Here is a 26,529-nt window from a genome sequence, read left to right on the forward strand (position 1 = left end):
AGATAGAGTGGGAGGGAGAGAGAGAGAGAGAGAGAGAGAGAGAGAAACATTGACATGAAAGGGACACATCGAGTGGCTGCCACCCGCACGACCAACCAGGGTGGGGACAAACTGCAACCGAGGTATGTGCCCTTAGTGGGAACCGAACCCGGGTCTCTCTAGACCGCAGGCTGACGCTCTTATCCGCTGAACCAAACCGGCCAGGGCTTAGTAATTATTTTAAAACATTAAAATTTAATGACAAATACAGATTTAAGAAATTATGAAGAAAATTATATTTGTCTCATTTTCAATTTATGTTTTTATTTTTTAGATCAGGGTTGTCAGACGCCCCGAACCAAAATGACAGTAAGTATTGCTAAAGGACAGTGTTAAATACTGATTTTTATAATGTGGGGACATAAAAAATATAATCAGTTCAATTTTATCTGATTGTAATAATAAAAAGTGTTTACTTTCCTTTGTTGGACAGTTGAAGTATTCAGCTGAATTACCTGATGCTAAAACAGGTACTTGCATACATGCTAAGGTGAATAATTATGGCCTCTCCCTACCTTACGTATTTGAGCTAAAGCACCCATAATAGATGCATGTTTAAGATAGTAGCAAAAGGTGTTTGAAATAATTTCCTATGTGTGTTCTTGACAGCTATAAGAAAACTTCTAAACAGTTGAGTAGAAGGTAAACTGGGATGAAAAGGAGAAGTAACAATAATGTGCAAAGGGCATGCGTATTTGGCAAAACTGTTTATGAGGGCGAAGCTTAAAGAAGACCTGTGGTGGTCCTGGGACATAATGGTGAAAGGGTGGGCTGGGCCAGATTATTAATGGCTTTGTGCATTTATTTTTGAAATAGTGGGATTGAAATGGAGAAGGAGAGGGAGGGAGGAAGGGGGAGAGAGAGAGATGTGAGGGAGAAACATCAATTGATTGGCTCCTACATGCACCCTGTCTTGGGATCGAACTTACAGCCTAGGTATGCGCTCTGACTGGGATTTAAGTCTTTTTGGTTTACGAGACCAGGCACTTTGATGTATGCTGAGGAACATAAAGGTGATCACTCCCTGTTGTGTTTATTTTTTGTGCAGCTATCAGGCAACTTCCCAACCTTGTTTCAGATATGTAAGCTTTTGACCAAGGCTTCTCAGCACTTACACCCTGTAATGTGGTGGACAAGAGCATTACTAGCAGGGCAGGATCAGTCAGTGTGCCATTGTAGATGTTACCTTTTTTCTTTTCTTTGTAAGCTTTTGGAATCTTACTTCCCCACCCATATACTTCAAAGGATGAGAGCTTAGTTATATAGTTTTGGGCAAGTGACTTCACTGTTTTCGTGTGAATTTTCTTATTTGTAAAATCAGGATGAAGATGCCTGGGGTTTATCAGTACTAACACCTCATAAGGGCAAGTGAATCTAGTAAATAAGAACAAAAACTTTTTTTTATCCTCACTGGAGGATGGATGGATGGATGGATGGATGGATATATAAAACTATATATATATATATATATATACTTTTTTTTTAAAGAGGGAAAGGAAGGTAGAGGGAGAGAGAAACATCAGTTGGCTGCCTCCTGCATGCCCACTACTGGGGATCAAGGCCACAACCCTGTGGTTGGGGTGAGATCGAACTGGCAACCCTCCGTTGCACGGGAGGATGCCAACAAACTGAGCCACACCCGTGAGGGCTGTTTTTGTTTATATTTATTGGGAGAGAGAGAGAAAAGGATTAAGATTGATGTGAGAGTGAAACATGGATCTGTTTCCTCCCATATGCACCCCAATCAGGATTGAACTCAAAACCTAGCTATGTACCCTGACTCAGAATCAAATCTGCAACCTCTTGGTGTACAGGACAGTGCTCCAACTAACTGAGCCAGCCAGCCAGGGCAAGAATCAGAGTTTTATTTAAATTTCTGATCTTTTTCATTAGGACATTAATCTTTTTTTTTTTTTGTCTTATCCTCACCCGAGGACATTTTTCCATTTTTTGTTCTGGACAAACTGCAACGAGGTACGTGCCCTTAGCGGGAACTGAACCCAGGTCTCTCTGGATCGCAGGCTGACGCTCTAACCATTGAGCCAAACCAGCCAGGGCTAGGGCATTAATCTTATTATGACCAAATCGCCACCTAAAGGCCACACCTTCAAATATCTCACCTTGGGAATTAGATTTTAACATGAGTTTTAGGAGGTTTACAAATGTTGTCTACAGCACACGGTTCCTGGCATATAGCAAATACTCAACAGGTGGTAGATTTTATAATATTCATAATGGATCCTTTAGTATTCATTATAAATAGATATAGATCTGCTTATTGACTAGCAGAAGATTAAGCATTACCAAGTGTAGGCTTTCACCAGGTGGCATAGCTTCATTGACATGATGTAATATTTGCAGAATCATAGGTGGCAAACTATTAAGTAATCTAGGAAGTCTGTGGTTTTGTACCCTGTATTCTTTTATTTATATTTATTTTTTTATCCTCACCCGAGGACATTTTTCCATTTTTTTTGTTCAGATAGAGTGGGAGGAAGAGAGAGAGAGAGAGAGACATTGACGTGAAAGGGACACATTGAGTGGCTGCCTCCCGCACAATCAACCAGGGCCGGGGACTAATGGCAACCGAGGTACGCGCCCTTAGCGGGAACTGAACCCGGGTCTCTCTGGACCACAGGCCGACACTCTAACCACTGAGCCAAATCGGCCAGGGCGTGTACCCCGTATTCTTAAGTAGGGAGTATTTCCGGTTCCAAACAAGATTACCCAGTGCTTGGGGTGTAGTAGATATTCAATAACTGTTTGCAGCTGAGGAAGTTGAGGCATAAGAAATTGAGTGACTGGCCTGATGCTATATAGCAGTAGTGTTAGAACCAAGTTTCCTAGCTCCTTGTGTCTTACAGTTGATTAATTATGTGATTTGAAATCCCTGTGAATCTAGAATAAGCTCATGCTAGTACCAATCCCCTTGGCCCTATGCATTATTTGTAACTTGTGAGAGATTCATGATAAACAGTTTTTTAATTTATACCCTTCTAGACCTTTAAATATGCACGAGTAAACTTTTGAAACAGTAAGTACTTTAAGCACAGTTGATCCTCATTATTCCTATATATGAATTTGTCTACTCTCTAAAATTTATTTGTAACCCTACATCAGTACTTATGGCACTTTCAAGGTTATTTTCAGACATATGCAGAGTGGTGAAAAATGTTTTGTGTGAGGTGCATACCCCTCTTTCTTGTCTCTCATTCCTTAGTACAGCAGTGTCCTTTTCACAGTTTGATTAGTGCATGTTTTTCTTATTTTTGTGTTTTTTTGTTGGTGGTTAAAAGTTCCTCCCAGCATAGTACTGAAGTTATGTCTATTGGTTGTATGCACCAGAAGGCTGTGATGTGCCTTAAGGAGGAAATACATGTGTTGTTAGTTGAACTCCAGTCAGTTGACAGTGAGATCAGTGTTCATGAAATCAACAATATGGTACACTTAGCGAAAGGAACAAGAAATTCACTAGTCTGTACAGGATGCAATTCCAAGTGCTAAAGCCAAGTCTGTAATGTGTGGTGAAGCTGTGGAAGAGGTGTAGTAGTGATGACTTGTGGGTTTATGAGCTTATACCTGATTTCAAAGGCATAGTGAACAGCACTGTTGTGAGACTCTAGCTCATATGTTATCCAGAGCAGGAAGATGTTAACTTTGTCCTTCCTAGTGCCGTCTAACTTACACATTTTAAGGCAGTATGGTATAAAAACTGTTAAACTGGCAGGCAAGGAGGGTTATGCAGATCAAGATGCTGTGGGAGAAGACCTGCCATGTGTTATGCAGGAAGAGGGTTATGCAAGCAGGTTTTCAACACTGGTGAGACTGACTGTTTTTACAAGGTCATTGGCAAACGAACCTATATAGCACAGATGGTCTCCAAAGCCCCTGACTTGAGACCGTGCAACCGTGCTATTGTGTGCCAGTGCAAAGGGTAATTTTAAGCACAAAACCCTCATGATGTGTACAACCCTCACACAGTTCATGAGCACTTAAAGAGGAAAAGCTGAATCGTCTGCCATTTTCTGGAGGTGAGACAGAAGAGCTTGAAATACTGTCTGGGTATCTGGGATTAGTTCTACAACTGCTTTATCCCAGAAGTTGAACATTGTCTTCAAAATGAAAACCTTGCTTTCAAGGTTTTATTATTGGATAGTATCTTTTACCATGAAGAACTAAAAAATGCCCATCTCAATGTAGTTCTTTTTATGCCCCTTGATCAGGGCATATGAAAGCTTTCAAGGCCCACTTCATGAGAACTTGTGAGATTCTCAACACCAACAAGGAAAATACCATGATGGTCGTATGTGACATTATCAGTTATGTTGGTACAGCCCAGGACAGCATCACCAGTCTTTTGTGAATAACTGTTGGGAAATGTTTGACCAGACTGTAAAAATTTCAGTCTTTGAAGGTGTTATAGAAAATTAAAAGAACAATGTTAAAAACAATGCCACTCATACACGAATAAGTGGAGAAGGCTTTGGGAACATGAAGGAAGAAGATGTGGAGGAAGTTTTTACAGACAAGGCCATAGAGCCCACTAATGAAGACCTGGACAAGATGGCAATACAAGGCATCAGATTCAGTGATGAAAGTCAGCTTAAGACTCCCAGCAGCAGCTGGGATATTGGAATGGAATTCTGCCTTGGGAAAAGTTGTCAGTGACACAGAAGCATATCATCCAGTGCCTGAGTAAAGCCTCCAGTTGAAGTACCAGTGTGTTTGCACCTTACATTAAGATACTCAAAAGATATGAGGTGAAAAGCCCAGCAGACAAGGCTTAGTTAATTTTTGAAGCCATTTTGGGAGGGAAAATTGCTGACACAGCAAGTTGCCAGAGCCCAGCTTCTGAGGTAGAACTGCCAGATGTCACCCTGCCACCCTCATTGATGTCTTCCTTGTCTGCAGAATAAGCTCCATCACTTCTCCCTTGGTGTCTGTGGGGCATGCCAAGGTCAAGAGGTCTCACCCCATAGTACATTGCCCGACGTACATCCTGCAGCTCTGCCAACAGTAAGGTGCTAATGTTCTTATAAAAGTTTAAATGCTGAGTCTGTTTTCAGGACCTACTTTACATCACTGTACCAGTGTACATACGTGTTCACATGACTGAGTATGAGTACTGTACAGTATGTGTGTACTGCGTGCATACATGTCTGAGTGAGAGATGAACACTGGAGCACATTACACAACAATACTGTAATCATAATGTTATGAAGAAATGCTGCATATCATTATTTGTAAGAATTATGTATTAAATAAAGTGTTTCAACAGAAACGAGGTTATGTATTGATCTATTGATGAAAATGTTGTGACCAGAGGCTGGCAGGAACCTACCCCTGAATTTCCTTTTAGAGCAACAGTTCAGTGTTCACAGTGACTGTGCAGAATGAAACTAAGTAATGGGAACCCAGTGTGGTAGTATTTTGTACATTTCCCCCATTTCAGTAGGTGATGTGGAGAGCACCTTATCTTTAGTCCCTTTTGCACAGAGCTCAGCTTGTTTTAGATTTTGTGTGTTGTTTTTTTCCCAGTTGCAATTAATGCTACAGTGAACATAGTGAAAACATTTGAGAGACTATAAGTTTCTAAAATTACAATTGTTGGAACATGGGAGATACTTTCATCATTTTTCTTATTTTTTCAAAGTTAGTGCCATCTATAAGCTGCTTATCCAACAGAGGGAGCAAGAGTATCACATAGCCATACTAACTACAAGAACTCTTTCTTTAAATAAATTTAAAAGAGCCAAATTATTTTTAAAATTCAGGCTCATAACCTTGCTTTTGTACTTAAAAGTGAGAATTGTGTTATGTTTTTAAAAGACATGCTGGTGATATCCTTTGAAGGTAACACAGAGCTGTAGAATGACCAATGACTACTGCTTTGCCAGTGGTCAGAGTAGATTCGTTCTATCCTAATTGATTCTATCAGATTATGACTTTGGTAAACATAATATTAATAACATAATTTGATTATACTCTTCCTGTGTTCCCTCCAGAGGCCCTAGAAACCAGATACTCATTCCTACCAGGAAGTAATATAAATCAGAGGTAAAAATAAAATGTTTCTCTTTGCCTCTCTCTAGGGTTCAGCACCACCCCCTTCTCCAACACCTAACAAAGAGATGAAGAACAAAGCAGTTCTTTGCAAACCTTTAACAATGACAAAAGCTACTTACTGTAAACCTCACATGCAGACCAAATCTTGTCAGACAGGTAACTTTGGGGAATTTTACTTACATATTTCCCTGTACTTATATCTAACTTAATGAAATTCATGGTTTTTCTCAAATAATAGGCTACGAATAGACTTGTTAGTCACTTTGTCATTTTCTGTTGATTTTGCCTATCTACTTTTAGACATTACCTTGAGAATACAACATATTATTTAAAATCATTTATGAAAATCAATCTCTCATAAAGGCCTAGGATACAAATTAATGTCACCAGTGAAATAATGCTGTAGCAAAAATTTTCTTGGGGCCAAGACCCACTCAACTTATAGTACTCCCTCTGTCCATCATCTCTAAGTGTGGTCTATAATAATAGCATACTGTTTCCTTCTAAGAATGAGATGAAATAATTCAAATATGTATTTTCATCAAATTTAAAATTTAGGTATATTCTGATTGTTAGATTAAATAAACCCCTTTGTCGGGGGCATGAGGGGACTCCGTAAGATGTCAGGAACTATATATTGTTTTTAAAGGATCTTTTCTTTCTATTAGAAAAAGCACTTAAATTCTATTTGTGCTTTCTGTTAGTTAGAACAGCTACTTCATTAAGTTTTCTTGTTTTTAGATACCTAATTTTGTGAAAACTGGTAATTTATTTTAAATGGGTACTGAGGTGCTTAAGTTTTTCTTTGTTACAAAATTATTTTAACATTGAACACTTTGTATCAGTGCTAGTTAACGAGCTCCCTCATCACATGTTGCATTTGCAGATGACAATTGGAAGACAGAGTATGTCCCAGTGCCTATCCCTGTGCCTGTGTATATCCCGGTGCCTATGCACATGTACAGCCAAAATATTCCCGTTCCTACTACAGTTCCTGTTCCTGTAAGTTGGATTTCAACTTCTTTTTTGTTGTGAGATTTATGAGGCATGTGTGGGAGAGCAGTGTTGTTGCAGTTACTGCTTCAGTGAAGCTAGCAAACAGGGTTGAGTCAACCTTTCTTCAATAGTTAACTTAGGTATTGAATCTCTGTCGGTGATGGCTTTGTGTCAAATTGAGTATATGTTCATCTTTTTTTTTAAATCTTCATGTGAAGATATTTTTCCATTTATCACAGGATCAGGGACCAAACCAAAACTGAGGTATGTGCCCTTGACTGGAATCAAACTTGGCAACTCTTTGGTCCGTGGGCTGATGCTCTAACTGCTGAGCCAAACCAGCCAGGGCGCTGGTAGTTTTTAAAAATAATATATCAGTTTTATATATTTATATAATAAATATATATAGATTTATTAACCTGACCCCGAATATGAACACTGATGGAGATTTTTCCAGGTGGCTACTCTGTGCTTATGATTGCATCATATATCATAATATTTTATATACCACATCATAAAACATATATACATACACATGGTCGGAGGATCAGGGGTGCCTACATCTCTCCCTATCAGTCTGTCTGTATTACTCAATGCGTGGCGCTTAATAAATTTTAGATGTTTTTCTTATAATCATTGTTATTCTCCAAGTAGAGTATCTGGTTCTAGCTTCTAGATTCCCGTAGTAGTTTACATAGAATACTATTATATGATTATTGCCTCACTGTTGCTTGTTTATATATGGTTTATATTTTCAACTGTATTCTGTATTCTTTGAGGGTAAAGAGTGCTTCCTAGTCATCTGTATTTCTTTAGATTTTAACGCAAAACTTGGCAGATAGACAGGCCACAGATAAATATACTTCATATTTCATCTCATGCCAACTCTGCATGGAATGATGTGTTGATGATAATTCAAAAATTATTTTTCTTGAATTTTTTTTTTTTTTTTTTAGAGAGAGGAAAGGGGGGAGAGAGAGAGAACAACATCACTGAGAGAGAAACATCCATCAACTGCCTCCTGCACTCCCCCTACTGGAGATGGAGCCCACAACCCTGGCATATGCCCTGACAGAGAATCAAACCTGTGACCTCTTGGTGCATGGGTCGATGCTCAATCCACTGAGCCACACTGGCCAGACATTTAAAAAAAAAATTTGTTTCAAAACGTAGCTGCTTGTATTCTGACTTTTCTTTGTCACAGTTGACATTTTAGTTTTGATTTGTGTTCTTTCCAAAGCTTTTATCCAATATAGAGTGATAAACTAGACCATGTATCAGAATAATTTTTACTTTAGAAGAATACCATATTTTAAAAAATACATATTTTTAATTGATTTAAAAGGGAGAGGGAGAGAGAGAGAAACCTCAATGTGAGAAATATCCATTGGCTGCCTCCTGCATGCTGGGGATCGAGCCAGCAACTGGGTCCTGTACTCTGACCTGGAATTGAACTGGTGACCTTCTGTTGTGTGGGATGATGCTCAATCAACTGAGCCACACCAGCCAGGGCTAGAAAAATACCTTAATGTTGAGCAAACCTAACATAAATACTTTGGTGAATTAGGTGCCAGTCCCTGTTTTTCTGCCGGCCCGGGTGGATAGCAGTGAGAAGAGCCCTGCAACAGCTGAGGAGCTAAAAAACAAAGTTTCTTCAGATCCCCTTGATACCGAGTTGCTCACAATGACAGACATGATGACTGAAGATGAGGGGAAAACAAATGCTGCTAACATCAACAGTGAGCTACACTGTATTATTACACTTTGTGGATGAGTGTGTTGTTGGTTTTTACTAAGTGCTATAATTGTTATAGTATGTTCCAGGGTATTTTAGTCCTTGGTGCAGGAGTGGGGAAAGCATTGTAACAAAAGTGTATTTTATGGTAAGAGTGTCAAGCTATATCTAGCCAGGTGCTCTCTTATGTGAAGCCCAGTTTCAAGAATAAATTTATACAGTCCCTTTTTAAATTGTGATAGGATTTGACTTGTAGGATCATTTCAAAATTATTCTTGTTTTAATAGACTAGCTCTAACACAAAACTAATTTGTAGTAGGTTTTAATTATAACCCAGACATTTATTTTGTGATAGTTATCCCCAGTTTTGTTTTGTCTATGGTACTAATGTCATTTGCCTGGCCTAAACTGGGATTTATTGTAGCTTCCATTAGGGCAGTGTTTGCCAAATGGTACAGCATGATGAGTATGTTGTGGATGATTCTGTCTTTTAGAGAATATTTATTCCTCCCCTTAGTCCTCTGGTGACAACAGAGTCCTGTTTTAACCATGAGCTAAATCCATTTAGTGTATAATAGAAACACTGTGAATTACATGTATTTTACAATGTGACAGTATTTTTGAAGCACTTTGTTAGGGAGTTGTAAAATTAATTTAGTGGGTTGAAACCAGTGGTTTTTTTTTAAATGTGTTTATTGGCCTTTTTTTTTTTTTTTTTTTAGAGAGAGAGGAAGGGAGAGAGAGAGAGAAACATCCCCTACTGGGGATCGAATGCGAAACCTGGGCATGTGCCCTGATCAGGAATTGAACCAGGACCTCTCAGTCCATGGGACAATGCTCAATCCTCTGAACCACACTGGCCGGGCATTTGTTTTAAAATATGTTTTCAGTATTTTGTTTTTTGAATGAAGTGGAACACACACAAAAAAAGTCAGCATATATTTCCTTCCTCATAGAGTATTGTTTTGTGAAACCTTTTTTTCCTGTGTGTGTGTGTGTGTGTGTGTGTGTGTGTGTGCACGAATGCTTATTGGTCTTTCTGTCTCACCACCATCCTGAACTAGATAAAACAATTTCTTCCTGAGGGATGCAATAGAGAAATGTTTGAAAGCAACTGATTAGAAGACAATTGCACATAAGCATATGTTGAATGACATGAAACTTAGGCCACAAGTCAAGGAAAATGTTGAAAATTACAGTTATCCACCCTCATTAGTTTACTTTTAACAAGAAATGGCTTTTAAAAGTACTCTGGTATCAGAGATGTTTTAATGGCCAAACATGCCTATTAAGTTTTGAAGAAGGGTGGTCAAAAACTTACAGGATTAAAAGTTTTTGTGTACTCATGGTTATCTAATAATTATAAAGTTTACAGTAGTTAATTGCAATATAGCTATATACCTTTTTCTTCTGTGACATTAATATAAGTATTCTTGTTTTGCATTTATAATTAACTGACTTTCTTTTGCCAGGTTTAGGTACTATTGAAATTTTTTATTTTGATTTCTAATGACAGTATGTATTGGTTACAGGTGTAATTATTGAGACAGACATAATTGGTTCAGATCTCTTAAAGAAATCTGACCCAGAGACACAGTCCAGCATGCCTGATGTACCATATGAACCAGACTTGGATATAGAAATAGATTTTCCTAGAGGTACTGAAAATGCTGTTTTATTCTTTTAATGTGAATGGAATTTAGTTATGGAGTCATAACTGTGGTTATGATCATTGTGCAATTAGTGTTCATGTCATTGCCTTTACTATTTATATTTGTCTTGTCTTTTTTACCCAAATAAAACTGAACAGTTCTGATGAACACATAGGATTGAATTTTTTAGAGCCATAAAAAGAAACATTCTTAAAGTAATTCATTATACAAAATTTTGAAGATACAGAAAATTTTAAATTTTTCTGTATTTTTAAAATTTTAAACAAAATATCAATAGTATTTTTTAAGACCTTTTTGAAAATTAGGTAGACCTACAAAGGGTAAAATATTTTCAGGTCTTTAGCTATAAAAGAAATGTTCTATTTTCATTATTTTTCTTAATCTATTGATGGCAAATATACTGAATAGAACATAAAACATTTTGTCTTAGAAAATATTTATTTTTTTAAATTAATTTATTTTTGTTACAGATGTTTCTCCTTTTTCCCCCAGTGATACCCCCCCGACCCTGTCCCCAGCTTTGTTGTCTATGTCCATTGTTCATGCACACATGCATATAAGTTCTGTGGTTTATCTCTCCCCCCAACCCCTCTTCTGAGGATTGTCACTCTGTACTCCACTTCCATGTCTGTAGTACACCCCGTACCTCAGACTGTTATGTTCGTTATATTCCACTAATAAGTGAGATCATGTGATATTTGTCTTTCTCTGCTTGGGTTGTTTCGCTTAGAATAATACTCTCCAGGTCCCTCCATGTGGTCTCAAAGGATGAGAGATCTTTCTTTCTTACAACTGCATAGTATTCCATTCTGTATATGTACCAGAGCTTTTTTATCCATTCGTCTACTGATGGACACTTGGGCTGTTTCTAGATTTTAGCTATTGTAAATAGTGCTGCTACGGTGTTTCAGGCTTCTTAGGGTATATTCCTAGAAGTGGGATCACTGGGTCAAATGGTAATTCAATTTTTAACTTTTTGAGGTAACTCCATATTGTTTTCCATAGTAGCTGCACCAATCTGTATTCCCACCAGCAGTGTATTAGAGTCCCCTTTCTGTTTTAGAAAATATTTAATAGATTGAAGCAGATATGTACTGAAACTATTAGATATTATAGTTGAATTTCAGGTTGTAATAATTTTTCTGATACAGATTTACATGTAAATTTTGTGTTGCTATTCTACATGTTTTTTATGAGTCTGAACAGGTTTTTTCAGAACTCATGGACTGTGCTAGGTACAGAAGATCATTTACCCTCTACCCCAGCGCAGGTTGTCCCCATATACGGGTGCCTGTTTACGTTCTGTAGTTATGTTTTTGTTGGCTGTATTTATGTAACATTAACCTCTGTTATTACATTTGGAATACAAATTCTTCCGATTTGCTTGTCAGCTGCTGAGGAGCTTGATATGGAAAATGAATTTTTACTACCACCTGTTTTTGGAGAAGAATATGAGGAACAGCCTAGACCTCGATCTAAAAAAAAGGTATTAAGTTAATAGTATTTTATGCATTTGCTGTGTAGTAATATCTCTGCAGGTATAGAGTAAGGATACAGTGGTCTTCAGTTGTGCCTGTGAATATGGGAAGATATTTTGTTTTCTAGATTTTAAGAGGTAAAGCCTTTATTACTTCCTTTATAGGTAATAAAAATATCTCAGATTTAATTGTAACTTCATAGAAGAAGAGTGAATATTGCCAGTTTTTGTTTTCAGTTTTATCTTGATGAAAGGTTGGCATAGTTGCAAGTAAATTCAAGTCTTTGATATGAATTGGGACTATTCTAGGGAACCGTTTTTTCCATCATTATTTTTGAAGAGACTAATCAGTGGGGTTGATGTACATAGTTGATTATACAGTGATACCTCAGTTCTCGAACATAATTCGTTCCAGGAGGACGGTCGAGAACCAAATTGTTCGAGAGCCGAAGCAATGAAACCCAATAGGAAATAATGGAAACTGGATTAATTCGTTCCAAGCCCCAGAAAATGCCTATTTACTGGCCTAATTTGTATATAATATGTAGAAAAACATAAGTCTCAACAAGAAATAAAAGTGTACAGTATGTCTAAGGGTTAAATTCAGTGTAAAGCGTGACTCTCTCCACAAAGCGTGACTCTCTCTGCACTCACACTGATGACGCAAGCAAGGCGCGCTGGGCCGAATGAACGCCATTCGGCTCAACTCGGCTCATCTCGGAAGTTCGAGTTCCAAATATTTGTTCGGATTCCAAGACAAAAGTTTCTCGAATCTCCTGGTCGAATACCGATTTGGTCGAAATCCGAGGCGTTCGAGAACCGAGGTATCACTGTATATGGTTTCATTTTGTAAGCATGTCAACACATAGGAGAACATCTCAGACACTTTAATAGATTCAGGTAGACTAGATCTAATTATATTAATGGGTGTAATTGTTTCAAATATCATCGTTATTTCTGATTTCAAACATAAAATGAGGTCTAAAGATAAAGAAAGACAACTTTCACAAATTTACCCTAAAAGAAGGAAACTCAAAAAGGAGTGAGTATCCTGCAGTAGAATGAAGTTGTTTTCCTACCTGACACCACAAAAATTAATTCAAAATGGGTTATAAAACTCTTGGAAGAAAACATAGGCCTCAATCTTCATTACCTTGGGTTTCTTAGTTATAACACCAACAAGCACAAGGAACAGAAGGGGAAAGGATGAATTGGATTATATCAAAATTTAAACTTTTGTATAGCAAACAGTGCTGTCAAGAAAGTGAAAATGTCCTGGCCCATTTGTTCAAAAGTTAGAACATCAGCCCTCAGACTGAAGGGTCGTGGGTTCGATTTCTGGTCAAGGGTACGTACCTGGGTTGCAGGTTTGATCCCTGGCCTCAGTTCGGGTCACGTGGGAGGCAATCAATCAATGTGTGTCTCTCACATCAATGTCTCTCTTTCTCTCTCCTTCCCTTCCATACTATCTAAAAATTAATGCAAAAATATCCTTGGGTGAGGATTAACAACAACAACAAAAGGTTAAAATAAGTTTAGTAGCCATTCCTTATACAGTGGAAATACTGAAAAGTTCTTCATTTACTCTTAAATTAATATTTATAATTCTTTTATTTCAGATTATTTATTATGTCATGTATTTCCTCATCAGTGACTCACAGCAGAAGTTAATAAAATTTTGTTGTACACAACGGTTTATGTAGAAATAAGGTATCCCTGGAGATATTTCAAGGCATATTATAGGTAGCTATTCACAGATTCAGGAATACCAGTCAATTATAAGCATATAAGTATATTTCTCTTTAATTTGCATTTTTTGATTGATGGCTTACATAAATCATGAAATAATATAGACATTCAAAAGGAGATTTACAGTGGTGTTTTACTAATAGGGAGCCAAGAGAAAAGCTGTATCAGGATACCAGTCTCATGATGATAGTTCTGACAATTCGGAATGCAGCTTTCCTTTCAAATACACGTACGGTGTAAACGCGTGGAAACACTGGGTCAAAACTAGGCAACTTGATGAAGATCTTCTGGTATTAGATGAGCTAAAATCTCGTAAGTGTTCTGATTTTGTTTTATCTACATCCTATTTAAAAGCAAGATTTTTGTTATTAACTACCTTTAATTAAAAAAAATTAATCTAGCTTTTTTTTTTTTTTTTTGTACTTTTAAGTTCTTACATAGAATAAATTAATTTTGCCCTGGCCGGTTTGGCTCAGCGGTTAGAGCGTCAGCCTGTGGTCCAGAGAGACCAGGGTTCGGTTCCCGCTAAGGGCACGTACCTCAGTTGTAGTTTGTCCCCGGCCCTGGTTGGGTCGTGTGGGTCGTGTGGGTCGTGTGGGTGGCAACCACTCAATGTTTCTCTTTCACGTCAGTGTTTCTCTCTCTCCCTCCCTCTCACTCTTTCTGAACAAAATATCGAAAAATGTCCTCTGGTGAGGATAAAAAAAAACACAAAAAACAACACACACAAAAGAATAAATTAATTTCTGGGAGTTTTTTAATCTTAAGACAGTAAATAATAGCAATTACTAATTTTTTCTTTTTAGCTAAATCAGTCAAGTTAAAAGAGGATCTGCTGTCTCACACCACGGCTGAGCTTAACTATGGGCTAGCCCATTTTGTCAATGAGATCCGTCGGCCAAATGGAGAGAGTTATGCACCTGATAGCATCTATTATCTTTGCCTTGGGATACAAGAGGTTAGTCATTTGTTGGCTACTTTTGAATATAATGTTAATAAGAAAGGTTATTGTGGTAGTTCTTGTACAAAATAATGTTACGCTTCAAGAATAGTAAAGATACCTTTATGGAACATGATGATTCATTGCTTTACCAAGAGAGACAAAAAAGAAATGTAATCTATTAAAAATACTAAGATACTATAAAGGATTTTTCTGAGCTTCTTTGTATATAGATGTTTCTGCTTTAATGTGACATCACATGTTACTAAAACTTATCAAATTCTCCAGATTGTGTACCAAAACCAAAAACAACAGGCCATTCAAAAGTCCTGTATCTTCTGTAATAAGCCTGACAAAGTTGTATGTTTGTTACCATACATATGATAATTAAGATGACATTGTTCCCTTCTTAGAGTCCCATGTAAATGAATAAACACTCTGAGACATGATGCATAGATTCACTGATATAATTGTGTACAGAAAGTGTCTGCCTTCTCCACATAGTCACTTTATTTCAGTATATACACTTCTTACGTGTTTCTAACATGTTAAATGGTATAACTACTCATTAGTTCTTTGGAATCATCTTACAGAGTGAGATCATTTTTTGGGGTTTTAGATCAGCTTCATCTGCCTATCTGTGAATCTGGAGTATGTCTATTTTCCATAGTACACATGAAGATCATATGTAGGCATTAACTTCTGGTTCTGAATAAATTGTATAAGTTTAAGTCCAGAGGTCAGAAAGGATCCTTACTTCACATTCTGTGTGTTTTAAATGTGGTAAATAATGGAAAGAGATCTTACACAGGGTTTTGTTTATAGGCCTAAAATTTAATGTTACGCTGAAATAAGATACAGAAGAAAACTAGAATTGTCTTAATTTGCATTTAACTTCCATTCTCTTCGGGATAGAAATTTGCCCAAGAATTATGTAAGCGGTATGGGGAAGTATAGCTGTACATTACCGTGTGCTCAAAGGCCATTACATATTTTGCAGTAGCACTCTAAAAGAAATAGAGTAGGTTTTGTTTCTTCTTATTCTTTTTTTGATAGGTTTACATGTACTTCGAGCCTCATGTTTATATGGCAATACTAGGTTCACCATTCCAAAATCCCTAAACCTGAGAACCAAGATTTTCATAGAAACTCCTTTGACAGTAAAACCTAACTCAAAGAGTTGTGATGCTGTTGTTTTTATTATACTTTAAAAAAATACTCTGTTGTAGAATTCACTGTAGAATTGTTAATGTTTCTCAGCAAGTACAGGGTGCTTTCCTAGACTACTGTAGGAATATTGTATAATTATGTACATGCCCTGTGTTTTGTCTGTAAAAATCCCCCAAAAATATGAATTATAAAACATATCTGGCCTCAGTGGCATAGGGATTTAGACTGGTATATGTGTTTTTCTTTCCTCTTTTATAATATTTTGTAGTAAAAAAGAATAGGAATAGCATTTGTAAATAGACCAGTGTAGGTGAAAGTATCTCAGTTCTCTGAAGTCAGAACAAGTCATTTATTACATATAATTCCTCTTGGGAACAAACAGGAGTTGGGTATTACTCCTTTGGGTCTGTGCTATGATGTCCACATAGTCTGCACGCACTGGCCTGGATAATTGTCGTGACCATTACATAATAGACCTATATATTCAGTTTTCTACTGCTGTTTTTTTTTTTTTTTTTTTTTTTAACTGTAATTAAAAATTTTTTATTTTGTTGAGAGTATTACAGATGTCCCCTATTTTTCTCTTCTTTACCCCCTCGACCCGGCTCCCACCCCACCCCAGGCCTTCACTTGTCTCTTGTCAGTGTCCATGGGCTATGCATATATTTGATTAATCTCTAACCACCTTCCCTCTGAGGTTTGTCAGTCTGTCCAATGCTTCCATGTCTGTGGATCTATTTTGTTCTTTAGTTTATTTGGTTCCTTAGAATTCACATATAAGTGAGATTATGTGATATTTGTCTTTCTCTGTCTTGCTTATTTCACCCAGGTCTATCCATTCTGTCTCAAAGGGTAAGAGATCCTTCTTTTATAGCCGCATAATATTCCATTGTGTAAATGTACCACAGTTTTTTTATCCTCTCATCTACTGGTGGGCACTTTGGCTGTTTCCACATCTTAGCTGTTATAAATAGTGCTGCTATGAACATAGGGTACATATGTGCTTTATGATTGGCGATTCTTAGGATATGTTCCCAAAAGTGCGATCGCTGGGTCAAATGGCAGTTCCATTTTTAAATTTTTTGAGAAAACTGCATATTGTTTTCCATAGTGGCGACACTAGTCTGCATTCCTCCCAGCAGTGTACTAGAGTCCCCTTTTCTCCACATACTTCTCATCACTTGTTGTTTGTTGATTTATTCATGGTGGCCATTCTGGGAGGTGTGAGGTGATAACCTAATTGTGGTTTTAATTTATATCTCTCTGATAATGAGTGACATTGAGCATTTTTTCATATGTCTATTGTCCACCTGTATATCCTCTTTGGAGAAGTGTCTAGTCAGGTTTTTTTGCCCATTTTTTAATTGAATTGTTTGTCTTCCTTTTGTTGAGTTGTTTGTCTTCCTTTTGTTGAGTTCTGTGGGTTCTTCATATATTTTGGACGTTAAGCCCTTATGAGATATATCATTGGTAAATATGCTCTCCCATACTGTGGGTTCCCTTTGCATTTTGATGCTGGTTTCTTTTGCTGTACAGAAGCTTTTTAGTTTAACGTAGTCACATTTGTTTATTTTTCCTTTGTTTTTCTTACCCTAGGAGATATATTGGCAAAAATTCTGCTACTTGAGATATTTGAGATTTTGCTGCCTATGTTTTCTTTTAGGATTTTTATGGTTTCATGACTTACATTTAAGTATTTTATCCATTTTAGTTTATTCTTATGTGCGGAGTACATTGGTGATCTTTAGTTACTGTTTTTTTGTTGTTGTTGTTTATTTTGCATATACCCGTCCAATTTTCCTAACACCATTTATTGAAGAGATTGTCTTTTTTGTGTGTGTGGTTAATCCTCACCTGAGGATATTTTTTTCATCGATTTTTATTTATTTATTTATTTATTTATTTATTTATTTATTTATTTATTTTTGTATCCTCACCCGAGGACATTTTTCCATTTTTTGTTCAGGTAGAGTGGGAGGGAGAGAGAGGAACAGAGAGAGAGAGAAACATCGATGTGAAAGGAACACATCGAGTGGCTGCCACCGGCACGACCAACCAGGGCCGGGGACAAACTGTAACCGAGGTACGTGCCCTTAGCAGGAACTGAACCCGGGTCTCTCTGGACCGCAGGCCGACGCTCTAACCGCTGAGCCAAACCGGCCAGGGCTTTCATTGATTTTTAAATAGGATGGAAGGGAGGCAGAGAGAGAAACATCAGTGTGAGAGAGACACATCGATTAGTTGCCTCCTGCATGACCCTGACTGGGGCCAGGGATTGAACCTGCAACCCAGGCATGCCTTTGACCAGGAATCGAACCTGAGACCCTTTGTCCTATGGGCTGACGCTCTAATCGCTTAGTCACACTGGTCAGGGGAAAGAGACTGTCTTTACTGCATTTATGCCCTTACATCCATTGTAAAAAATATTAATTGACCATAATGGTGTGGGTAGATTTCTGGGGTTGTTCTGTTCCATTGACCTATATGCCATTCTTATGCCAGTACCAGGCTTTTTTTTGTTACAGTGGCTTTGTACTATAGTTTGTTATCCGGTATTGTGTTTCTTAAATATGTATTTATTGATTTTTTAGAGATAGAGATAGAAACATCAATGTGAGAGAGAGACATCCATTGGCTGCCTCCTGCACACCCCCCACCAGGGCTCAATCCCACAATGTGGGCATGTGCCCTGACCAGGAATTGAACTGGGACCTCTCAGTCCATGGGACAATGCTCATTCCACTGAGCCACACTGGCCCAGCTAATTCCAGTATTGTGATCCCTCCAACTTTGTTCTTCTTTCTCAAGATTGCTGAAGCTATTTTTGGTTCCATATAAATTTTTAAAATATTTGTTCTAGAATGTGAAATGTACTTTTGGTATTTTAGTAGGAATTGCATTGAAACTACAGATTACTTTGGGTAGTATGGATATTTTATTTTTTATCCTCACTTGAGGACACTTTTGCATTTATCTTCAGACAGAACAGGAGGGAGAAAGAGAGGAAGAGAGAGAGAGAGAGAAATATCAATGTGAGAGAGATACATTGAGTGGTTGCCACCGACATGACCCCAACCGGGGCCGGGAACAAACTGCAACCAGGGTACATGCCCTTAATGGGAACCAAACCCGGACTCTTGGTCTGCGGGCCGACACTCTAACCCTAAACCAAACTGGCCAGGGCTAGTATGGACCTTGTAATATGTTAATTCTTTTAATCCATGAACATGGTACCTTCTTCCACTTGTTTGTATTTTGCTCTATTTCTTTTTTCAGTGTCCTGTAGTTTTCCCAGTACAGGTGTTTTACTGCCTTGGTTAAGTTTCTTTCTAGCTATCTTATATTTTTCTTGCAATGGTAAATGGAACTGTGTCTTTTTAGTTTCTCTTTCTCGGAGTTCATTATTGGTGTGTGAAAATGCTGTTGATTTTCTGATGTTAATTTTGTATCCTGCTATTTGGCCGATTTCATTTATTAAATCTAATAGTATTTTGGTAGAGTATGTAAGGTTTTCTGTGTACAAAATTATATCATCTGCAAATAGTGATGGTTATACTTCCTCCTTTCCAGTATGGGTGTCATTTTTTATTTTTATTTTTTACTTTACTGTTGAAATTATAGCTATCCCCCTGCTACCCTCATTGACTCCCTCCTCTCTGCTCCCACTCCTGCCTTCCCCACACTATTTTCTGTGTCCATTGTTATGTATATAGTTCTTTATCTCTTCAACCCTGCTTGCCCCTTCCTTTTGAGGTTCATCAGTCTAACAATCAGTTTGTACTTCTTAATCTCTTTTCCTGTTCTGCCCATCCACTCAACCCCTTCCCATCTGGCAACCAACAAAAAGTTCTCTGTATCTCTGAGTCTGTTTCTGTTCTGCTTGTTCATTTTGTTTGTAGATTCAATTGTTGATAGCTGTGAATTTATTGCTATTTTATTGTTTATATTTTTTATTTTCTTCAAGAAGACCCTTCAACATTTCATATAATACTGGTTTGGTGGTGATGAATTCCTTTAGCTTTTTCTTGTCTGTGAAACTCTTTATATGTCAGTCGATTCTAAATGATAGCATTGCAGGATAGAGTAATCTTGGTTGTAGGTTCTTGATTTTCATCACTTTGAATATTTCTTGTCACTTCCTTCTGTCTTACAAAATTTTTTTTTTTTTTTTGGAAAACTACTGACAGTCTTATGGGAGCTTCTTGTAGGTAACTGATTGTTTTTCTCTTGCTGTTTTTAAGACTCTCTCTTTGTCTTTAACCTTTTGCATTTTGGTTATTATGTGTTTTGGTGTGGGCCTCTTTGAGTTCATCTTATTTGGGACTTGCTGTGCTTCCTGGACTTGAATTCATGTCTGTTTCCTTCACCAAGTTAGAGAAGTTTTCTGTCATTTTTTCATTTCTTGCTCTCTTCTTCTGGTATCCCCATGGTGCAGATGTGGGTACATTTGAAGTTGTCCCAGAGGCTCCTTACACTATCCTCTTTTTTTTTTTTTTGGATTCTTTGTTCTGATTGGGTGTGTTCTGCTTCCTTATATTCCAATTTGATGGTTTGCTTCTTGGCCTCACCTACTCTGCTATTGATCCCCTGTAAATTATTCTTATTTCAGTTAGTGCATCCTTCATTTCTGAATGATCCCTTTTTATGCTTTTGAGATCCTCACTTAGTTCTTTGATGTGTGTCTGGCTAAAGGTCATCAATCTTGTTTGTGTTTTCAGAGAACCAGCTCTTCTTGGTTTTATTGCTTTTTGTATTCTTTTTTAGTCTGTCATTTTTTTCCTTTTTGATCTTTATTATTTTCTTCTACTTACTTTGGGCTTTTCTTGCTGTTTTCTTTCTAATTGTTCTAGTTGTAGTGTTAGTTTCTTAGAGCTTTTTCATGTTTGTTGAGGTAGGTTGTAATGCTATGATCTTCTCAGAATTGCTTTTGCTGTATCCCATTGATTTGGGGTATTGTGTTTGTTTTCATTTGTTTCCAGGAAAGTTTTTCTTTCTTTCTTGATCTTGGTAACCCATTAATTGTTTAATAACATGTTTTTTAGCCTCCATGTGTTTGAATGTTTTGGGGTTTTTTAAATTTTTTTTTCGTTGTGTTTCATTTTTGCTTTTATGTCATTGTGATCTGAGAAGATGCTTGATATGATTTCAGTCTTCTTGAACTTGTAGAGACTTGTTTTATGTCCTAAGATGTGGTCTATCTTTGAGAATGTTCCATGTGTGTTTGAGAAGAATGTCTATTCTGCTTTGGCATGAAATGTTCTGTAAATAATAATTAAATTCATTTCATCTATTGTGTCATTTTTCTTTTCTTTATTGATTTGAGAGAAAGAGAGGGAGGGGAGAGATAGAAACATTGATGAGAGAGAACATCAATTGGCCCACAGCCTGAGCATGTGCCCTGACCAGGAATTGAACCAGCAACCTCTTTTTGCAGGGTTTGACACTAGCATGTCTTTTAAGGTCTCTCTTTCGTTGTTAACTTTTTGTCCAGAAGGTCTATCCATTGATGACAGTGGGTTGTTAAATAACCTTACTATGACTGTATTGATCTCACCCTTAAAGTCCAACAAGAGTTTTTCTATATATTTAGCTACTCCTCCTATATTGGGTATATACATGTTTGTGAGGGCTATACAGTATTCTTTTCTTGGATTGATCCTTTTAGTATTATATAGTGATCTTCTTTGTCTCTTGTTATGGCCTTCATTTTTATGTCTGTTTTGTCAGATATGAGTACTGCTACCCCAGTTTTTTTTTTTTTTTCCTTTGCATGGAATCTTTTTTTCCATCCCTTCACTTTCATCCTGTGTGAGTCTTTTTGTTCTGAGGTGGGTCTTTTGAAGACAGCATATATATGGGTCATGTTTCCTTTTCCATTCATCTACCCCATGTCTTTTGATGGGTGCATTGAATCCATTTCCATTTAAGTATATTATTGATATATACTCATTTAACGCCACTTAAAAATTTTTGCCTATGTTCCTTCCTTTCTATATTTCTTCTTATAGCAGTTTCTATAGCATTTCTTGCAGTGCTGGTTTTGTGGTATTGAACCCTGTTAGCCTTCTTTTGTTTGTGAAACTCTTTGTTTCACCTTCAATTTAAAAACATGTTTTTGTTGATTTTAAAGAGAGGAAGGGAGAGGGGGAGAGAGATTGAAACATCCATGAGAGAAAAACATTGATTGGCTGACTTCACACCTTCTACTAGGGATCAAGCTCACATCCTAGGCATGTACCCTGACTGGGAATTGAACTGGTGACCTCCTGGTGCATGGGTTGGCACCCAACCACTGAGCCACACCAGCTGGGCTCACCTTCAATTGTAAGTGATAGTCTTGCCATGAGAGCAGACTTGGTTCAGGTTCTTGCTTTTCATTACTTTGCATTTATCTTCAGATAGAGAGGGAGGAAGAGAGAGAGAGAAACATTGACGTGACAGAGACACACCGACTGGTTGCCACTCTCACGATCCCAACCAAGGCCAGGGACAAATTGCAACGTGCCCTTAGTGGGAACTGAACCCAGGACTCTCTGGTTCACGGGCCGGTGCTTTAACCGCTGAGCAATACTGGCCAGGTTGCTTTTCATTGCTTTGAATACTTCTTGCCAATCCCTTCCGGCCTGAAGTGTTTCCATTGAGAAATCCACTGACAGTCTTATGGGGCCTCCCTTGTTGATAACTCACTGTCTCTCTTTTGCTGCCTTTAAGATTCTCTTTTTGTCTTTAGCCTTGGCCATTTTAATTATGATGTGTCTTTGCAGGTTCTCTTTGTGTTCATCTTGACTCGGACTCTCTGTCCCCACCAGGTCAGGAAATTTTCTGTGATTATTTCTTCAAACAGGTTCTCTGTCTGTTGCTTACTATCATCTTCTGGTACCCCTATGATGTGGATGTTGTTACATTTCATGTTGTAGCAGAGTTTCTGAAATCCTTGTTCTTTATAATTTTGTTTTTGTTGCTTTTTTGTTTTTTTTTCCCCTACCTTGTCTTCCAGATTGCTGATTTCATCTTCTGCTTTGTCCAGCTTACTTTAAATTCCTTAGCCAGTATATTCTTGATGTCAGTTATGGTATTCTTCATTTGCAACTAGTTTTTATTCATAGTTTCTATGTGCTTTGTCATGTTAACGTATTTCTTACTAAGGTCATTGTAGTTCTCAGTAAGTTCCTTGTAGTTCTCACTAAGTTGTTTGAACATCCTTGCAAAAATTATTTTGAACTCTGTGTCTGAAAAATTGCTTGCTTCTATTTCATTTAGTTATTTTTCTGGATGGTTTTCCTTTTCTTTCATTTGGTGGTTTTTTTTTGTCTCCCCATTTTATCTGTCTCTTTGTATTTGTTTCGATGTGTTAGATAGTACTACTATGACCCCTAGTCTCTGTGAGATGGCTTTATATAGTAAGTATCCTGTGGAACTCGGTGATGCAATTTCCTTGATCTCTTGAGCTGAATGCTCTAGTAATGTCCTTGTGTGGGTTAGGTCAGCCCTCTTATTATAATTAGTAGCTGATTGGTGTTGGCCCACTTATGGACAGGATCAATTTTTGCACCGCGGAAATGAATTTAGCAAGATGGCACCCCCAGGATTTTTTAATACAAATTAAATTTAAGGGTTGGCACTGCCCTTGGCCCTCGAGAGGGGAGCTAGCTGCTTGCCTTCTTGGTCCACGGTGCCCTGCCTGAAACTCTGAAGAGAGTCTCTGAGGGGGTCACACCCAGTTCTGAGTTGTTTCCCCTTTCTTCTGTGTGCTGTACCTCTAGGAAGGTTTGGACAGGGCTTGGAGGAACAGATCAAGGCTGCCCCCTTTGCTTGGGGTGGTGTTGACCCTTGGGAGGAGAGAAAGCTGTTCACCTCCTTTTATCTCTGCAGTGTCTATGAGGGCTTCGAGTGAGTCACATCCAATGTCCAAGCTCTGAGTTGCACCTCCTTTCCTCACAGGATATGAGTTTAGCAGGATGGGGCCAGCAGGATCTGGGAATGCAAATCCAATCCACCCTATTATTGAGGTGGCCCGATTCCTCAGCCTTCTACAGGGGAGGTAGGTGCTTGCCTTCTAGCTTGGCGTCATCACGCCAGAGCTCCTAAAGGCAGGCTCTGAGGGGGTTGCTCCAGATGTCCCAGTTCTGAGTTGTGTCCCCTGTCCCCTGTGAGGCTGAACCTGCATGAAAGTGCAGGTGGTGCTTGGAGGAATAAATCAAGGCTGCCCCCTCCACTTGGGGTGGCTTTGGCCCTTGGGAGTGAAGAAGCTGCTCACCCACTTCTATTTCTGCAGCTCACTGCCAGAGGTCCTGATGGAGACTACCAAGGGGGTGGCTCCAAATGGCCTAGTTCTGATTTGTACTTCTTTGCCCGTTTGGAACTCTGCTTGGCAGGTGGTAGCAGCAGATTGGGGGAGTGCAAATCCAGGCAGTCCTTTGTTGGGGATGCACAGTTCCTTGGCCCTAAGGAAGGGAGCTAGTTGCTCGCCTTGTAGCTCAGCGGCACTTGACTGCTCCTGAAGGGAGGCTCCAAGGGGTTGTGCCAAATTTCCCAGTTCTGAGTTATGACCCCTTTACCCTGCAAGGCTGCACCTGAAGGAAGGTGCAGGTGGGCTTGGAGGAATAGATAGATGCTGGGTGCCCCCTTCTATCTCTGCAGCTCACTATCAGAGGTCTTGATGGAGGGGGAGCTCCAAATGTCCCAGTTCTGCACTTGGCAGGCAGTGCCAGGGCATTTTGGGAGTGCAAGTCCTGGCAGCCCTTTGTTTTGGGTGTCATATAGGCCCTTGGTCCTCAGGAAGGAGCTAGCCACTCTCCTTCTGGCTCATTGGTGCCCTACCAGAGCTCCTGATGTGGGGCGCTGCAAGGTGGTCCTGCCAGATTTCTCAGGTCTGAATTCTGACCCCTTTACCTGAGAGGCTGCATCTGCAGGAAAGTGCGGGTGGAGCTTGGAGGAATAGATCAAGACTGCCCCCTCCATTTGGGGTGGTGCTGGTCCTTGAGAGGGTAGAGAGCTTGTGGCTATCTTGTGTCTCTGCAGCTTACTGCAAGAGGCCCTAATGGAGGCCTCTGAGGTGGTGGCTCCAAATGTCCTAGTTCTGAGTTGCACTTCCTTCCCCCTGTGGGACTGTGCTTGGCTGGTGGTGGCAGCAGATTTTGGGAATAAAATCTATACAGCCCTTTGTTGGAGGTGGCACAGGCCCTTGGTGCTTGGAAGCAGAGTTAGCCACTCTCCTAGCTGAGCAGTGCCCACCAGACATCCTGAAGGGAGGCTTGAAAGTGCACACCTCCCCGTAGCTCTGCAGCTGCCTGCTGCCTGAGGCCCTGACCAGGATGCCTTCTGTTGGGGATAGGATAGCCTGCCTAACCCTTGGGAGGGGGAAAGATTGGCTCTTGTTTCCAAACCACTTCAGTTCAATCTTCGTTTGAGAATGTCTGTAGTTTCTCTAGAAGAAAAGTGCATCTCAGATCCCTTTTGTCCACAACCAGTAGTCCTTTATGCTGGACTCAAGCTTGGCAGGGTGGTGTTGCCAGTATTTAGAGGACATGGTTAGTGCACTTTTTACAGCTGTAAGAATAGAAGTGCTGGACCATGGGAGATGGTGACAGAGGGTGATGTGGGATGTTGGCTCAGGACTGGGACCTTAAAAGCCTGCCTTACCAATCTTCAGCATTATGCCACACAGATCTTCTCCTTATATAGCTTTCTTATGCCCTGAGTCTCTTTCCCTCTACCAGAGCCCCAGGTGAGTGCCCTAGAGTGAGTCCTTGTGCATTAGCTGTAAGGAGAAATCACCTGGGATTTAAGCTGAGCCCCTCCTCTTTCCAGTGGACAAAGTCCCTGCTGATTTTTGCTGCCAAATGTTATGCAGGCTCTTCTTCCTGGCCCTAGTGTTCTGGGTTTGAGGGTGCCAGTGTGAAATTGAGACCCCACTTTCCTCTTGGGGCCTTTTTCAGCCACAGTATTTCTTGGGCTTCACAGCTGCTGCCCTTGGGTGCAGGGATGAGCCCTTTCCTTGTCTCTGCTTTTCTTACCAGTCTCTGTGTAGCTCTTTTTTTCAACCCTTGGATATAATACTCCTATACAGGTGTCCTTTTATTGTTAATTCAAGTTAATTGCTCTAAATTTTAGTTGTAACTTTGTTTCGGTGCCAGGAGGAAGTGTCGCTTTCACCTATTCCGCCATCATCTTCGATTCTTCTCTACTGTTTTTTATTGTGCGTGTGCATTGTTATTTAAGGTATTTTTTTTGGTAATCATTTTTAAATGTAACGTTTTAAAGAGTAGCCATTTAAATTTATTTTTAAATGTTTTTATTGAACTTACTGGAGTGACATTGGTTAATAAAATTACATACTTTTTAGGTATACAATTCTGTAATACATTATCTGTATTGTATATTCACCACTCAAAGTCAAGTCTCTTTCCTTCACCATTTCCTTCACCTTAACTCTCTTCTACCTCCTCCTACCCCCTTTTCACCATATTGTCTTTGTCTATGAGTTGTTGTTTTTTTAATGTTTTTATTTATTTTTTTAGAGAGAAGGAAGGGAGAGAGAGGTAGAAATATTGATTAACTGCCTCCTACACCCCCTCCACCCCACCCCTGGGGATTGAGCCCACAACCCGGGCATGTACCCTGACTGGGAATCGAATTGAGACCTGTCAGTCCATGGGATGATGCTCAATCCACTGAGCCACAC

At 38.9% G+C, this 26,529-nt stretch overlaps 1 protein-coding gene across 10 annotated transcripts in view; it reads left to right on the forward strand.

The window, feature by feature from the left end:
* The window catches only part of ZMYM2 (zinc finger MYM-type containing 2), a 130,455-nt gene that overhangs the window by 87,375 nt on the left and 16,551 nt on the right, over positions 1 to 26,529 (forward strand). For 5 of the 10 annotated variants that reach the window (XM_036251099.1, XM_036251097.1, XM_036251105.1 and 2 more), the window contains 9 exons: positions 314 to 348; positions 4,951 to 5,055; positions 6,132 to 6,261; positions 6,992 to 7,107; positions 8,669 to 8,840; positions 10,369 to 10,494; positions 11,901 to 11,995; positions 13,879 to 14,047; positions 14,542 to 14,693. In XM_036251099.1, the coding sequence (XP_036106992.1) occupies positions 314 to 348; positions 4,951 to 5,055; positions 6,132 to 6,261; positions 6,992 to 7,107; positions 8,669 to 8,840; positions 10,369 to 10,494; positions 11,901 to 11,995; positions 13,879 to 14,047; positions 14,542 to 14,693 (1,100 nt within the window). The remainder of the gene's footprint in view (positions 1 to 313; positions 349 to 4,950; positions 5,056 to 6,131; positions 6,262 to 6,991; positions 7,108 to 8,668; positions 8,841 to 10,368; positions 10,495 to 11,900; positions 11,996 to 13,878; positions 14,048 to 14,541; positions 14,694 to 26,529) is intronic. The other 5 variants (XM_036251102.1, XM_036251103.1, XM_036251101.1 and 2 more) reach the window with 1 other exon arrangement.

This window comes from Molossus molossus, unplaced genomic scaffold, assembly GCF_014108415.1.
Source record: "Molossus molossus isolate mMolMol1 unplaced genomic scaffold, mMolMol1.p scaffold_m16_p_10, whole genome shotgun sequence".
Lineage (NCBI taxonomy): Eukaryota > Metazoa > Chordata > Mammalia > Chiroptera > Molossidae > Molossus > Molossus molossus.